This window comes from Taudactylus pleione, unplaced genomic scaffold (assembly GCF_031769625.1).
Source record: "Taudactylus pleione unplaced genomic scaffold, aTauple2 ptg000154l, whole genome shotgun sequence".
In the NCBI taxonomy this organism is placed as follows: domain Eukaryota; kingdom Metazoa; phylum Chordata; class Amphibia; order Anura; family Myobatrachidae; genus Taudactylus; species Taudactylus pleione.
The window spans coordinates 34,194,484-34,211,535 of NW_028284556.1; the positions used below are offsets into that span (position 1 = coordinate 34,194,484).

At 40.0% G+C, this 17,052-nt stretch overlaps 1 protein-coding gene across 6 annotated transcripts in view; it reads left to right on the top strand.

The window, feature by feature from the left end:
- The window catches only part of TTC27 (tetratricopeptide repeat domain 27), a 676,116-nt gene extending 672,346 nt beyond the window's left edge, over nt 1-3,770 (top strand). For all 6 annotated transcript variants that reach the window (XM_088474427.1, XM_088474426.1, XM_088474429.1 and 3 more), the window contains one exon: nt 3,602-3,770. In XM_088474427.1, coding sequence (XP_088330553.1) covers nt 3,602-3,724 — 123 coding nt within the window. In that variant the 3' untranslated portion in view covers nt 3,725-3,770. The remainder of the gene's footprint in view (nt 1-3,601) is intronic.
- Nucleotides 3,771-17,052: the final 13,282 nt, after the last annotated feature.

The window sequence follows — 17,052 nt, forward strand, 5'->3', positions numbered from 1 at the left end:
GGGCAGAAGACATGCAGTGCTGCATATTATAAAATATGGGCAGAAGACATGCAGTGCTGCATATTATAAAATATGGGCAGAAGACATGCATTACTGCATATTATAAAATATGGGCAGAAGACATGCAGTGCTGCATATTATAAAATATGGGCAGAAGACATGCAGTGCTGCATATTATAAAATATGGGCAGAAGACATGCAGTGCTGCATATTATAAAATATGAGTAGTAGACATGCATTACTGCATATTATAAAATATGGGCAGAAAACATGCATTACTGCATATTATAAAATATGGGCACTCCTATTATGTATTTGTATATTTCAGATAATCATTCCACAAGCCCTTCAGCTCTAAACATTTGTATTTCTTAGAATGCAGTAAGGCATGGAATCCTAAATACCGTATGTGCTTATGTTATGGTTACTGAGAGTTCCAGGAACCCCTGACATCAGGACGTCCTTGCATTGACATTACTACAATTCTGTTTCAGCTTTATTCTAGTATCGTATATAATACAGATCATATATAAATCAGCGAGTGACCCAAGTGGTTGTATTATGAAGGCCAGTTTATGTTTCAGCTCTGAGCTGTCCTTGTTGTTCTGTTTAACAAGAGGAAGTCAAAAGGAAAACATCCACAGCAGCCAGGCTATGTAGAGCCAGACGGTCCTTCCTGCATTACTTTTTTCTTAATCTAAAATAAAACCACTCTAAAGACTTTCATCTTCATCATCACACACACTGTCATCTTCTATATTTCATAATACGAGTAACATTTTACATCCTATTAAACCTCTCTTTTTTAGATAAAACCCAACAGTAGTTAATTACATCCTTATATTCAGGGTGCAGGCTGGTCACTCAGTATATATAGGATAAACCAGCATGTTTGCGACAATGAAAATATGGCAAATTCTGCTTGATTTGAAGTAAACCCCAGTGACTGATATGCTTGGAAGTGAGATTGTAGTAACTGCACTTTAACCCTATTTTATTTTACTTTTACTTTTATTTTAGTCTAGTTATAGAATGAAAATATAAAGATTCTTATTGCTGAAGTTTACCCCGTTTCTATCCTTACAAAGTCTGATTGTAAACCTCTTATTGCAGTGATAATCAACCTGATAAGCTTCAGGGGCTGCCCTTTAACCTTCAGAATGGCCGCACATTAGCCTTAGTCTCATTAGTAAGTTAAATTAATACATGTTCTCAATGAAACAGACACCTGTATGTAATAATATATAGGGATGGGTACGGGATGGCGGTGCTTGGGATCCCGGTGGTCAGAATCCCGATCCCGGCATCCCGACGGGTATCCTAATCCTCCCCCTCTCCCTACTCTATCCCTCCCTCCCCGATGCCTGACTCTAACCTCCCCCCCTAGTGCCTAAACCTAACCTCCCTTTCACCACACCCTAAACCTAACCCTCCCCTTAGTTCCTAACGCTAACCTCCCCTCCCAACCCCGCTACTTACCTTCAGGATTCCGGCGGTCGGGATGACGGCTCTGGGATTCTGACGGGTGTCAGGATTTTGGCGCCAGGATCCCCTCGATCTGCATTTTGACCTCAATATATCATTATGCCTTATAAACAAGTATTATAAGGCATAACAAACAAATATATCTGCAAAGCAGGAAGAAGCTGGGGGGCTGCAAGTGAAGGCTTGACAGGCAACATGTGGTCCATCACCGGTTTAAAGCATATATAGTATGTTTCAGTCTCTATCCCCAAATCCCCTTATATGTGATAATCCTGTCATAATACAGCAATTTGAAGATATAACCCCAGTGGCAAGGATGGATGGGTATGTCATCGGTGGCAGGGTATAACATTGGGGATGTGAATGTAGACCTTAACTATGATGGCAAGCAAATAAAGATAAGTCCCACACTGCATGTACATCTGTTTGATGAGACTGTTGGCCTGATTCAGTGATGCACACAATGTCCATGTCGGACGCAGTGGAGCAATTTTTGACAACTGCGATTGCGCCAAAGCCGCACTGCACATGTGCAGTGATTGGTCGCAGAGAGGATTTATTCGCAAAGTCAGTGACTGGTAGTCACTGTATGGGGGAGGTAACGAGAGGTGGTTAGAGAAACACAGGCATGTCGAGACCATTTTGTGGACATACCCTCGTGAGCCTAACTCCAACCCTCCCCATAGTGCCTAACCATCACCTGTGGCAGCCTAACCCTCACCCAAATGCCTAACTCTAAGCTTAAAAATTGTTGGGAAACCATAAAAAATTACGTCAACCATTTTTGTCGACCATTTGATCCTTTCGACCTTTTAACCCTGGAACTTTTGCACTGTCGACTTTTTGTTAGTTGACCTTTTGTCCCTAACAACCCTCTGGTGTCGACCTATTCATTGTCAATTTTCTATTCTGATACCGCTGATTTATAGACTAGAAGGGGGTGTGCAAAAGAGGCTTTAGTACCGCGGGGCACTTCTAATTACAGTTTAGCAACTGAGTAATAGTAGCCACATCGTTCCCAGAAATCATGTCTGTCTTCAGGCCACTGCAGAACTTATTCATTCATTTTGCCATCCCCAGTTGTGCTGAACAGCTGGAATGCAGAGAACATGTATGTGGGGGAGAAGGGGGAGAAAATGGTGCTGTGTTTTTTATTTTAGTAGAAATTATGTTTAAAGCTCTCCACAGCCAGGGATGTTTAAGATGTTAGGGTTTAGGCCATTTTACATGGACAGTTCCCAGCGGGTGTGGTACAAACAGTTCAAATGGTCTGAATGTCGACATGGACCTTGGACGTGGTCATTAATGTGCATGTCAATATATGGCATGTCGACATAGCATTTTTACAGTATTTAAGCTCTAACCACAGCCTGACCCTAAACCTAACACTGACACATACTGGTGACACTATGGAGTCTATTTACTAAGCTGTGTTAGGAGATAAAGTGAACGGTGATAAGGTACCAGCCAATCAGCTCCTAACTGCCATTTATCAAACACAGCCTGTGACATGGCAGTTAGGAGCTGATTGGCTGGTACCTTATCATCGTGCACTTTATCGCCTAACAAAGCTTAGTAAATAGACCCCTGTGATTCTTCATATTCTGAATGTTGACATTCTGGTGTCAATATTCTGAATGTCAATATAATGACTGCATTCCTTTTCCAACTGTGTTATGCTGGCCATACAAGTTCCAGATCTGTTATATGGTTGAACACACAGGCCAAAGCCACTAATCTGCCAGGTATGCCGATTCTCCACATACCTGGTAACATTGGGTCGTTCTCAAGCTTTCATTATGCTTCAGTACATGTTCCTGTAAGCTGTGGACACAGAGGGCAGTTGTCAACCACCTGATATAAGAGAGTCACTTGATTGATTGGCAAAGAATTTTTTTTTCCTGTCTCATTTCAATAAAGTTGGCTTATTTGTGTAAACGTTGCCTATAAAGTATATAACGCAAAAGTACGGTAAGTTCCTAATGCTGATTTACATTGTATTAAAACATTAACATAACATACATTTTCATCTATCTAAATTTAATATATGTGTTTAAATGTTTGGATTTCTGTAGATTATTATGTGCTTTATAACATATTTTATTTACTTTTGCAGGAACTTTTTACCGATGTGGCAAGTGGAGAGGTGTCTGTTGAATTAGCCGATGATGTTAGAGAAATGGACATTCTTCTCTCCGAGCTGCAAGAAACCAGTAATCAGCTGCGTGATCAATATTAAGATTTGACTTGTGACATACTGTATAATAAAGCTTTTCTTTATAAGAGCTGTGCCGTTCTCTGACTATTATTCTCACTAGTGGGCTGCAGATCTGTAATCGGCTTCCGAGTCATGTGTCTGACCTATATGTAATGGCTTTGGACACCCTGGAATGACTACAATTTTATTATTTATAAGGCACTTATTTGGGATTAGTTTTACATGAGTGCATCAAGTAATTGGCTCGGGTCCTCTGAAAGAAACTGCTGATGGCTGGGAAAGCTTAAAATGTCCTTTTTTATGTCACAAGATAGGATAAAGTGTAGGTTTGTGAATGCTAATAACATGGAGCTGCAGAAGTCTAACAATTAGCTTTATCATACTAAATATGTAAAAGAGAAGATATTGAACCTGTCAGGTAAAGCACAGCAGCTTTCCTCCCAGAAATCAGTAGTGTTCTAACTGTATTACAATCTCCAGCAGTGCCACATTACATTGCGTTTTTTCCCGTCACGCAGGAGCTCTTCATCTGTGAAAGTGCTGCATACAGTATGGGAATTTTAAAATAAAAAAATGAAATTTGAAGATTTTAAAGTTACGGTTTAGTATTTAACAAAAGAGAGAAAAAAAAACGTAGCAAAACTATTACCAGCGTTATACATGCAAGAGGTCTAATGATTTCCTATATGCATAAACTGTGCTGTTAGCTTAAATGAAATGAATTACAAAAATCAATAAATGTATGTACAACATTTAGTAGTGATCAGACTTATGCTGTAACTCTGGTTAGGGTGATGGCATATTTCCTTCACTTCTACATCAATAGGTAAATGTTAGTCTTTCGACAGTGTGAAGCTTTTGGGCTCCTGTGCAGTGCCCCTGCCTTATTCTATTTTAGAGAGATTCAAGATAGATAAGCCCACTCCTTTATACATGATATTAAATATAGTAAGAAATGGGATCAGTGGCATTCTCAGTGTTGGTAACTTAAGGCCTGATTCAGCAAGGGACACATGCGAGAGCTCGCACAGATCGGCCGCTGCGAGTATATATTAATGCATATGCACGGCATTCGCAGCACAAGGATGCAGACGCCCAGCAATACATAGTGCCGCCCATCTCCCTTTACTCAATGCTCAATCAGATGCAGGATAGCACAAACATCGGTAACATCGAGTACCATCGGACCCAGACACACAATAGGGGATGACCTGACCTGGCGCAGGATTTTGGCCGCTTCCTGCGTGCATCGAGTCGCCGCACTGACTTAATTATGCACGCCCCTATAGCGGCATCCCAACGCATAGGCACGCCTGTGTTCGCCCAACCACCTCACGTTACCACCCACAAATGGCGCTTCCTGTCAGTCAATATCGGAAGGGTCTGCATGTAGTTTGCGTACCCTCACCCAATCGCACTGGCTAGTTTACGTACACACAGCGTGATGCATGCGCAGTGTGAAAACAACGGCCGAGTACGTGCATTCGCTCACTTGTGTTCCTTGCTGAATTAGGTCCTTAGTGATCAGTTTAATCATAATTAAATGCATCTCCTCCAGTTGATAATAAGCAATCTTTTTTATTTGCTACCCTGTGGCTAAAAAGCAGCGTTTACTTTAATGAGCTTCTCTGAGGCACTAAGAAATAACTATTGTTTAAAAGATTTTTTTTTTAAAAAGCAAACTAATAGCCTGACACACTGTTAGTCAGTAGGGAAGAATATGGCAAATAAATGTATATATATTTTATATCTGGGGAATTATGCTGACGTAGGTTAGAAGAGTGCATCTCCTGCTAACTGTCATTTTTGGGAGTGTGCCTGCAGCATTGTCCAGGATTTACTTGACGTTCCATTACAGCTTTGAGTAAATGTAAATTATCGCCTCCCCTTCATTACAGAGATCTGAAAATCATCCCCCATCTTTAGAATAGTATCTTAATGGCATTGAATACAAGTGACAATGCTCATAATTCACTTCTTGTTATGTATGATAATCACCTTAGCTTAATTTGACAAACTAGTGTAGAGGTGTGAATGACAGTGTGGTAGAGCTAATGCAGGTGTGAACTGACTGGAGTTAACCATACATACTGTACGTCTCTCTTTCTAACACTCCATAATTGAAAGAAACTGTCAAATTCATCTTAATCAACCTGTAATCTAGCAACACAATCATGCTGTAATAACTCATCTGCCCAATCATTACCCCAACCAACCATCGGAGAAAGAGGCCAGAGTGGAATATGCACATCCTGCCATCTCCATTTCACAATGTCTATGGACTTTCACAACAATAGAGGAGAGAATAAGGACGTCAGCAGGACGCCAAAGCTGGGAAATGGCTGCTTTGGTAGAAATCAAATATAATATATTAAAGAGCCAACAAAGGGGTAACGTGCACCTTGTGATCAATGTAATAAAATAGAACATATAGCTCTCCACAGAGGTTCACGAGCCGGGCATTCGCAGAACACGTGGAAGTATTATTTTGATTTTGTACACCCTGGTGAATGACAATTCACTATACGACCAGTGTAATTCAGTGCCAGCTCCTAGTTATTCCACTCTCTTTACATCAAATCTTGATGCAGATAAAAGACAGAGGATGTGTGTTATCTATACCAGTGCTTCTCTAATCCAGTCCTCAGGACACACTAACAGTGCATGTTTTCCATATCTCCTTGCTGGAACACAGGTGTACTTATTACTGACTGACACATTTTAAAAGATCTACTGTAGATAGTTCTAATTATTCGTGATTCTGTGGGATATGTATCAAGCCTTGGAGAGAGAGAAAGTACCAACCAATCAGCTCCTTTCATTTTACAGGCTGTGTTTGAAAAAATACAATAAGAAGCTCATTGGTTGGTACTTTATCTCTCTCCACTTTATCTCTCTTCAAGGCTTGATACATCTCCCCCTCTGTGAGGACTTAAGAAAGTGCCAATACTAAACCAGTCATGAAGGTAAATATGTTGCAGTTTCTAAAGAACTTTGGGCCTTATTCAGCAGAGGATGCTAAACTGTTGTTGGACACAGATTGCCGATTATTAGGAGCCTGCACAGGACCCTTTCTGTGCTTGTGTAGAACGGGTCCTGCTAGATCGCCCGCAGCCCCTGCTATGTCTCTGCTTGATTGACAGGCAGAGGCATTTGCAGAGCGGGGACGGGCTGCGTTCCCTGAAACGGGTGTGCCAAGGCCAGGGCCTGCGTCTATAGATGCAGATTCCTGGCCTCGCATGACATCCAGCCTGCGTAAGCTGAGGCTCACTCAGCTAGCCGGTGCTGTCCAACATGGCGACCGATGGATGCGATGGTGATACCAGGATGCAACCTCGGTAGCAATGCTGGCATTGCAGATGGAGCTGGAGGTGTCAAACACCACCTGGTGCATTTGCATTTTAGCAAGGACGACAGGGCCAGATTAACGGGAGGCGGTCTTCCTGGGGCCCTCACGCATAAGAGGTTAAAGTGGGCCGGAACGAGAGACGGAACCAGTTCCGCCTCCTCCGGCCCACCTAACCCCGGCGCAGTAGGCAGGCTCCATTTGCCGGGCGCCCGCTGAGATTTTGTTACCAGTGGGCACCAGGCTCCCTCCCCACAGCGGCAGTTGGACGGATGTGGGAGCGGGACTTAAGGTAAGTATTGTGGGGGGGGGGTTTCGTGTAAGCGGCTTCACTACAAGGGACATTACTACTGGGGAAACTACTTCAGGGGGCATTACTGCTGGGGCATTACTATTGGGGGCACTACTACAGAGGGCATCACTGCTGGGGCATTACTACTTGGGCACTACTACAGGGAGCATTACTATTGGGGCCACTACTACAGGAGGCATTACTATTGGGGCCACTACTACAGGAGGCATTACTATTGGGGGCACTACTACAGGGGGCATTACTGCTGGGGGGACTACTACAGGGAGCATTACTATTGGCACTACTACAAGGGGCATTACTGCTGGGGCACTACTACAGGGGGCATTACTGCTGGGGCACTACTACAGAGGGCATTACTATTGGGGACACTATTGCTCGGGTCATGACTACTGGGGACACTACTAATGGGGGCATTGCATAAGGGGCACCACTACTGGGGGCACTGCATAAAGGGCACCACTACTGTGGGCTCTGCATAAGGGCACTACCACTACTAGGGGCACTGCATAAGGGGCGCCACTACTGGGGACACTGCATAAGGGGCACTACCACTACTGGGGGCACTGCATAAGGGGCACTACTGCTGTGGGCATTTTATAAGAGGCACTACTGCTGTGGGCATGTGGTGTAATATGAATCGGGCACTATGTGCGGTGTAATGTGGATAAGATTGTGCAACTGGTGAGTATTATTTCATGTGGGTGCCTATATGTGGTTTCTTTTCCCTGTGGGTGTATATTGTGTGTTATTTTCGTGTGTCTGTGTTGTTTTTTTTCATGCGGAGCCCATGGACCCCATTTCACAATGAGATATAACACCTTTAGCACTCACTGAAGAGGTTATGCCCTTCTTTCAGTATATAACAAACAACGCGAAGCTTAGCTTAATACTGTTTGTCAATGTACCGCTTACGAGCCGGTCCCCATTGCGCATATCCCCAATTTCATCCATATTTAATAGGGTCCCCGCATGTTTGTTGCCCAGGGGCCCCCACAGACCTTAATCCGGCCCTGAAGGACTGAATTGCAAAGCTGCTTGTGTGTGGCTTTGTAATTCCATCCTCTGCTGAATCAGGCCCTTTGTAAGGAAGTGGTCATGCAAGATAGCAAGCATGGCTAAGAAAAATATTGTGTTTATTTAATTAAGGGTGAGCTTAGTATGATAATGAGTATATAGTACATTTTCATGTTTTAAATAACATTAATGTACAAATAGTGAGTATACCGATTTCTCCTATTCCAGCACACAGAATAGAAGTGGAACTATATATTTGTCAGTACACCAACAATAAATTCAATAAATTACCAATAAAGGTGCATTATTGATTACTACTCTAAAATGTTCCTGTTACGTACTGGTAAAGTTTACCAAGAATGTGTTTCTGTACCCTTCAGGTCACTGCTGGTGGTACTCCAGTGAGCAAATGTATATATCTGCTGGAGTTCCCTCAAATTACAGTTCTTAGAGGTATATTTACTAAAGTGCAGGTTTTTAGAAGTGGAGATGTTGCCCATAGTAACCAATCAGATGCTACTTATCATTTATTTAGCACCTTGTAGAAGATAATAGCAATTGTAGCATCTGGTTGCTATAGGCAACAACTCCACTTCTAAAAACCCGCACTTTAGTAAATATACTCCTTAGGGTCACAAATCAGAACCAACTGTTTTGGTTCCATGTGATCCAAAATACGTTTTATTGCCTCTGTCTGTTTGGGAAGTCCAAAAAGATGAAAATTTGATCATTAGGCACCATCACATCTCTGTTGCTGCTGCATGAAATAAACCAAATTTTACAGCCTATTATTTATTATTAAACAAATTTTGCAAACATATCAGATGGCATACTGTACATGGCAGGTTTTTTTGAGAAACAATTTTTTTTTTTATAAAACCTTGGCCCCCTGGGTTTCTTTCAATTATCATACAATGCCTTCTTTCTAATTTGTATTTCTTCCCTAGAGATATCCCTTCTTCATAAAGTACTTTCATAGACCATGTTCCCACCCTAAATGACCAACAAGTATATCGGGTTGGGTATGATATCCAGTCTGTTGGGATTCCGCTGTTCAGAATACCAACAGCGGTATCCCGACAGCCAGAATACCAGTACCCATTGGAACAGAAGGTACGTTTTTTCCCAAACCTAACCCTCCCTCCTCGGTGCCTAAACCTAACCCCCCTTCCTAGTGCCTAAACCTAACCTACCCCTCCCCACACCCTAATCCTAACCCTCCCCCTAATGCCTAAACCTAACGCTACCCTCGCTGTGCACACCAATACTTACCATTTGAGATGTTGACGGTCTGGATACTGGTGTCCCGGGATCCCGACCTGTCGGGATTTCGGCGCCCCGCATGCCAGGATGCTGACTACTTCCCAGTATATCACCCATCCTTCTTCATGTTGTCCTACCCTGCTTTGCCTTCATATTCATTACCTGCCTACTACCCCTTATCCCTGTTATTTATTATTTAAAAAAAATGTTAACATAAATTATCCCCGTCATCCTTATAAGCTATATATTCTGAGCTATTTGATTGTTATTACAATGCCCCATTACCAATATCCAGTCAGAATGATAGTATGTGCTTGTTATACCGTACGCATACTATGGGGGAGATGTACTAAGCTTTGGAAAGTGAATAATTGGAAAGTGATAAAGTACCAGCCACTCAGATCCTAACTGTCATGTTACAGGCTGTGTTTGAAAAAATTATAGGAGCTGAGTGGTTGGTAGTTTATCACATTGCTGAGTTTAGTACATCTCCCTCAAATATTAACATTACACAAGTGTGAACAGTTTGTTGTTCTATGTATTTCCTTGTTGTTCATTTTGGATTCTTTATAGCTTTAGTAAACACATTTATTGATTTAATAATAAAAAATATTCTCACTATCATGTGTGGTTTGTATACTCTTTGAAAATGAACAGTGTATTTTACCGGTAGTTGCCTTCTGCCTTTTCTTCTTATTTGATAATAATAGAAGCCCGTAATACACACATAATATTTATCATTATTGAAAAAATCCTTTTAAATGCCGTCCTGTACATTATGCAGCTCTGCTTTATGCAATGTTTTGGATGTACAGTGATTCATTTTGAACTTGAAGTTACAAATGATGATTATTTTTTCTACGTTTATGCGATTGTTCCAGTTGCCTATATAAGCTCTCACTCGGCAAGACACACAGCTGCCAAATAATACTATGTTTTGATGCTGATTAGCTATTTGCACAAATAATTTTGCACACATACTCCATTATAAGCCAAAATACAGAAGAAGAGCTTTTCTTACAAATATTTGGCAGGGGGTTCCATAGAAAACTTCTGTTTGTTGAACAGAAAATGAAAGTCTGCTGTGATGAATAAACCACTTTCCAAAAGCTTAAACTAGGCTTGCCCTGCTAATCTACTTAGATAAATCTTCCTAATTGATCAGGGAACTACAGCATACTGTAAATGTGTAATACTATAATTTCTTCGCAAATGAATAGATCTTTGTATTGTAAATGTATTTTTTTTTTATTTTTCGTTCATTGTATTACCCACGTGACACTGTTTAAAGTGTATTTATTATATTTAAGGTATTTGAAATTGTATATTCTCCTTTTACCATCTGTCATGAGAAGACTCAGTAGTGCATGTGAGATGCATGAGCGGAAAAGGGTCAGTCCAAGACCAAACACCACCTGGTCTGTCTAAAAGTGATTAAACAACCCCAAATTATAACTCTCACTAGCCAGTTCAACCAACACTAAAATTAGGATCTTAAATCGACACTTTGTTAGAAGTCCTCACTCTCTGAACTTTCTCTAAAGTCACTCACAACTTTAATTAGAATCCCAAACAATTAACCGTCTTAAATATAGCATTTATAAGCAATCTGACATATGAACTAATTACAAATAGAAAGCAAGAACTGTGACTGTTGCTCTAAAAAAGTAAACTCAGCCAGAATGTGATCCCACAAGCAAAGACTGATGTGCCACTGGTCCTCACCAGGTATCCATGTAATGTCATTTAGAGTCCACTGCAAGGTGACAAGCAAGTTGAGGCCCTCTGCTTAGTTACAGGCATGATAGGCTGGTACACTGGAGCCAACCTGTCATAAACGGGTTGGCAGTGATCGTATAGAATGGTCAGGACAGTCTGAGGTCAAGGTCACAAGGAAAGCAAGCCAGAAATCTTTTACACTAACGGAACAAAAATCAAAAAGGAACACTGGAGTAAAGGAGACTTAATACTCTGGCACCATCTTGTGATTAGAGCTGTTTTTTTTGTTATAGCATAGGCAAGTTTATTTGGGTGGTAAAATCGAGATCAGCGGTCATATGGCTGCAGTTTCATAAGGGCTGCATTTTTGTCACTCTGCCACTAGGAGGCGCAGATTTAGGAGAAGAGGGAATTGCAAGACGAGGGGCGCATTGAACACAGAAAATAAACGTAGGACCACAGATCTGGTGCCTGATGGTAGCAAAATACCATGATAGAAAAGAGCTTCAGACATGAACACACAACATTATTACAAAACAATTTAATAAAATAACCTGGAATAAAAACAGTAACTGGAATTTCACTTGTTAATCAGTAGCAGGTTGTACTTACTGAAGTATAATTTCAGCAGCTCTTATTTATCACGGAAAGAAAACTATTCTGTATATCCTCTGTATCAAACAGAAGAAAGTTAGTAAATACAATTTTTATAGTCCACAGCTATAGAGTCAATATTTGTATACTTGATGCATTTCTCCACTTAATAGAATATGGCTTGGCAATGATCTTGATTAAAACTGACAAAGGAAAACACTATAGTTCATGGACAGTGTTACCAAAACAAATCTGAAATAATACCTAAAGAAAGTATAGAATGATCATAAACGGAAAACACCAATAATATAAGTTAAAACAGTGTTCAAAATAACTGTTGTTATTATATCATGAGGAGGCTAAACTGCCCATGGGTTATAACGTTGAGAATATCCTTAAAGGAAAACTAAATTAAAACCTAACTATATATTAATGTGTCTGTAAAATGGATTTCTCCTTCATCCACTAGGGGACACTGGAGGCTTCATGACAGTGGGCTACATACGTGTGCTAAGTGGGAGCTGGCACTTTAAATTTTAGAAGTGTGACTAGCTCCTCCCCCTCCATACCCCCCCTACAAGCCCAGTCTTAGATTGTACCCGAGAGGAGCTGGTAGTGTTACCAAATTCTCCTACAGGTTTCTATAGTTTTATAGTACTGCTGCTCTGAAGCTAACAAGCAATGAGGAATGACAGGCAGCATCTGCCCCTGCCTGTCTGCTCCATTGGAAGCTGCCGAGAGAGACTCACTCGCAACTGCTTGCAGTTCGCCTGGGGTCCCTGACTACAGAGAACACTGCTCTGGGACGTCTCCACTGTCATGAAGCCTCCTTTCTCCAATTCCATAGGGGACACTGGGCACCCACCCTGCGCTGTTCCTTCCAGCCGTGGTTGTAGTCATTATAGGTTATGACTGTTTGATGTTTTCTTTATGTTACTGTTATTTCAAACTTTCTACACTTTCCGTGTTGTTGTTATGTGTACTTGCTTCACCTCCTCTTCTGTTTGTTTTCTTCCAACTCTCCTCGGGAACAGTTTCCTAAGCCTGGGCTTGTAGGGTGGTATAGAGGGGGAGGACCTAGTCACACTTCTATCATTTAAAGTGCCAGCTCCCATTTAGCACACGTCTATACCCCGCTGTCATGAAGCCTCAAGTGTCCACTATGGAATCGGAGAAAGGAATTTATTGGTAAGTACCAAAATCCTGTTATACATCAACAGATGAAAAAATAGACAATCTATATCCAGAAATTTAAAAGAACTTAATAAGTATTATTTATTAATATAGACATATGTGAACACTACACTACATCTTGCAATATTGATTAGATTAGCCAACTATTTATATCTCTCTAGCTGACAATATATTATACAAAATAATGAATTATATGGATAATTCTTGAACTTTATTTGTATCCTCTTGAGAATGATCATTTTCCCATCTTAAAATTGAACCAGATATAAACAATGGCAAAAATATATTGTTTAGCAATCAAACCACTACACCTTCAACATACAGGAATGTAGTAGAGACATACTGTGGACTGAAGACAAATTTGTTTTTTATTAAATTGAGTGAAATATATAAGGGTCAGACCAGGTCCTCCTATTCTTGGCACTGGCACTCTGATTGCCAGCATATAGGATTGGCAAAGGGGTTTGCTTCTGGCATTCTCTATTTGTCAAACCTGTCTTCTTTTTCTATCATTCAGTTCCCTACTAATACATATATACAGATCCCAATACATGTTTCCTTTAATGCTGGCAGCAGTGCATTGTGGTGGCTCAATTGATTGTCCAATATATCGGGTGCCCATCGGCCAGTGTGTACCAGTTATATGTCTGTGACTTACGTTGTTAACAGACATCCATGTTGGCACTGCTGCTCAGCCAATGGCAGATATATCTGTCCATCCGCCCATACACTAGAAAGCGATGGCCGCAGGTAGGGGCGTGGGACTCACCCCTCGACCAGCGGGACCCGCAGCCAGACACAGATGATGGCCGTTCAGTGTGTATGAACGACCATCATCTGCAGATATATCTGGGTACTCACCTGACAGATATACCTGTATCTGCAGATGATAGTTGTTTATACACACTGAACAACCATCATCTGGCTGGTGGGCATCCCCGCGGCATCTTCTGCAAGTGTATGGGCGGTCGACCCATAAACACAGCACGATGTCCCAATATATAAAAACACAATTCTGCGCTGGAGTATAAATCAATCAATACATATGTTTTATTATAATCACAAATAAGTTTCATAAATACATGAATAAGATAAAAATAACAATAATAATCTTCTAAGAGCCAACCCGTAAGAGCTCACACATCAGAAGCAACATATACAATTGTGGCTTGAATACAATGTAATAAGTAGCAGTATTGATTTGCAATTATAGCAGCTTTTATTCAATAGATACTTTCCCTTACTTAATTGCTCAGTCACAGGAAAGTGTGATTGTAGATAAAGTCAATTGTACTTATACTGTAAGAAAGTGTATAGTCCGCTCTCACAGCATAGGATGTAAAAATCTTTAGCAGGGCCATTATAGCCATTAGTTTCCTCCGGTGTACAGGCGCCAAGAGTCCCAAGTTACAGTACCAGCAAAGTTTCTCAATCGACCAGTTCGAGTGTCGTTTTTACAGGTCAGTATTACCTGTGGCCCGTGGTTGTGGCGTGTCTGTCCATGTCGGACGGCGTGTGTCTATTTTGTAGGCAGGTGTAAATTGCTATAACGCTGACGCTTCTCGTCTTTCTCCAGGCGGCTGCTAGTTGCAGTATTGCCGCCACTGTTGCTGGATCCGGAACAACCACAGCCGCATATACTACAGGGGAATAGCAAAATACCTGGAGCAACTACGCGTTTAGGTCACTCCTGTGATCTTTTTCAAGTTGATTGCTCCTCCTTACAACATGCTAGAATACATAGCAAAGTCTCCAATGCTATTGGTTGTTATAAATTCACATCCAACTAGTTTAACTTGTAAATTGCTGGTGAAAATATTGTTTCATTGGCTTATCATTGTTGTGCACAAAAATATAAACAGAATATATATACAAAAACAAAAAAGTTATTTCCAGTTGGTATAATTATTTAAAGTCAACGTAAAAAATAATAATAGTAAAGATAATAAATAATTATAAAAATACACCTATTTTATTATTTAGGAAGATTACATTATCAGACAGAGTTCAAACTGGCTTAGAAAAATTAGTATGTGGCACTAAAAGGTAAAGAAAGGACAAATACACTCCAATCCTATATAATAAAAAACTCCTGACAACAATATTACAAATACAAGTTGTAAAATCACAACGCTAATGATAGTGGTAATAAAAATATTGAACAATAAATGATACTAATTGCAGTAATCAATTTAGTATGTCTAGATGTGTGAATAAACATTAGTACTATATGTGAAAAGGTAAATGCATACATAACCTCAAAGCCATATTTTCTATTATATACATATTATTACCATCAATAGGGAATTCTTCAAAATATACCTCAATTAAGTGTATACAGAATATATAATAATAATGAAATAATAACATATTCATATACATATCTAAGAATTTCCCAATAAGAGAATTTTTAATGAGGGAATTCTTAATAAGGGAGTTCTTAGTGAGAAAGTTTTTAATAAGAAAGACAATCAATGAGAGAATATTTATGAGGAACTTATAATGATTATGGTTGGAGAATAAGGAAGACCATTGTGAGAAGGAAATGATGGAAGGGAGAGAGATATATAATATAATGTGGAGGGGAAAGTAGAGGAGAAACGGTGACTGCCAATTATGTGGGGGATGCGAGCGTGGGGTACGTGTCCCACCATCAACCACATAGTACATATGGACGGGGAGACATATACCACACCCATACCCATTAATCTACAAATTCCAAGGCCTCATTTAGGCCATCTGGTGGTAGGGTCTGGAGTCTGAAAATATATTCCGAGTCAGCCCTACACAGCCTAAGCAACCTATCGACGCCTCTTTGAGTTTTCTCAATAATTTCTTCACCCATTACTGACAGTCCTAGTTGGTTGCATTCATGTTTTTTTCTTTAAAAGCCTTTCTTGATGTTGTTACAGTGTTCCCTGAAACTTTATTTAAGGGTTCTGGTGGTGCGACCCACATATAATTTGGGGCAACTACAACGCAAGATGTCTATTACAAAGCTTGATTGACAGTTTATAAATTGTTTGATGTTGAAACTATCTCCATTAGTAGCATAAACCATACTTTCTCTATTAATCATGTATTTACAGGTTAATCATCTGGAGTGAGTACAACAAAAGTTACCTGTCGGTTTCCTAGGAAGCCATGTTTCTACCTTTGCTCTTTTTATTTGTGAAGGTACTGAGTGCCAAGAGATTTCTAAGATTTATGTTGTTTTTAAAGATGAGTTTGGGTTTCTCCTCTGTTGTCTGTGACAATATAGGATCATATTGTATTGTCTTATAGTTCTTATTAATCATAGACTTAATTCATCTTGAACTGTTATTAAATTGTGAAACAAAGACTATTGAGGATCTCTCACTAACATCATTCTTATTGTCTTTTTTCCCATTTATATATTTTTTGTATATTTTTATCATCAAAAGGGCTGGTGTGTTCCTTACATGTTGTATTCAAGTTATCTTTATTCAATTTATTTATTTTAAGATTATGGACCTATGGTTTTGTGCTTCATCTATTAATTCCCTAGGATAACCCCTTTCTAGAAAATTATGCTGCAGTTTTAATGCATGGGTCTCAAAGTCTTGATCTTTTGTGCAATTGCATCTGATCCATTCCATTTTACTTTTTGGTACAGTATGTTTTAACCCAAGGGCATTAATGCCCACTATTATATTGTAAATAGTAACAACAATCCACTGGTTTGGTATATAAAGTTGATATAATTTTGTCGCCCTCCACAGTGAGGGTAATATCCAAAAAGTCAATAGATACATGACTTAAATGTGAAGTGAAATAAAGATTCAAAGTGTTCTTATTTAAAAGATTAGTAAATGCCTCTGCAAATAAGTGATCCCCATTCCAAATAAAACAATAAATCATCTATATACCGGCCATAGTACACCA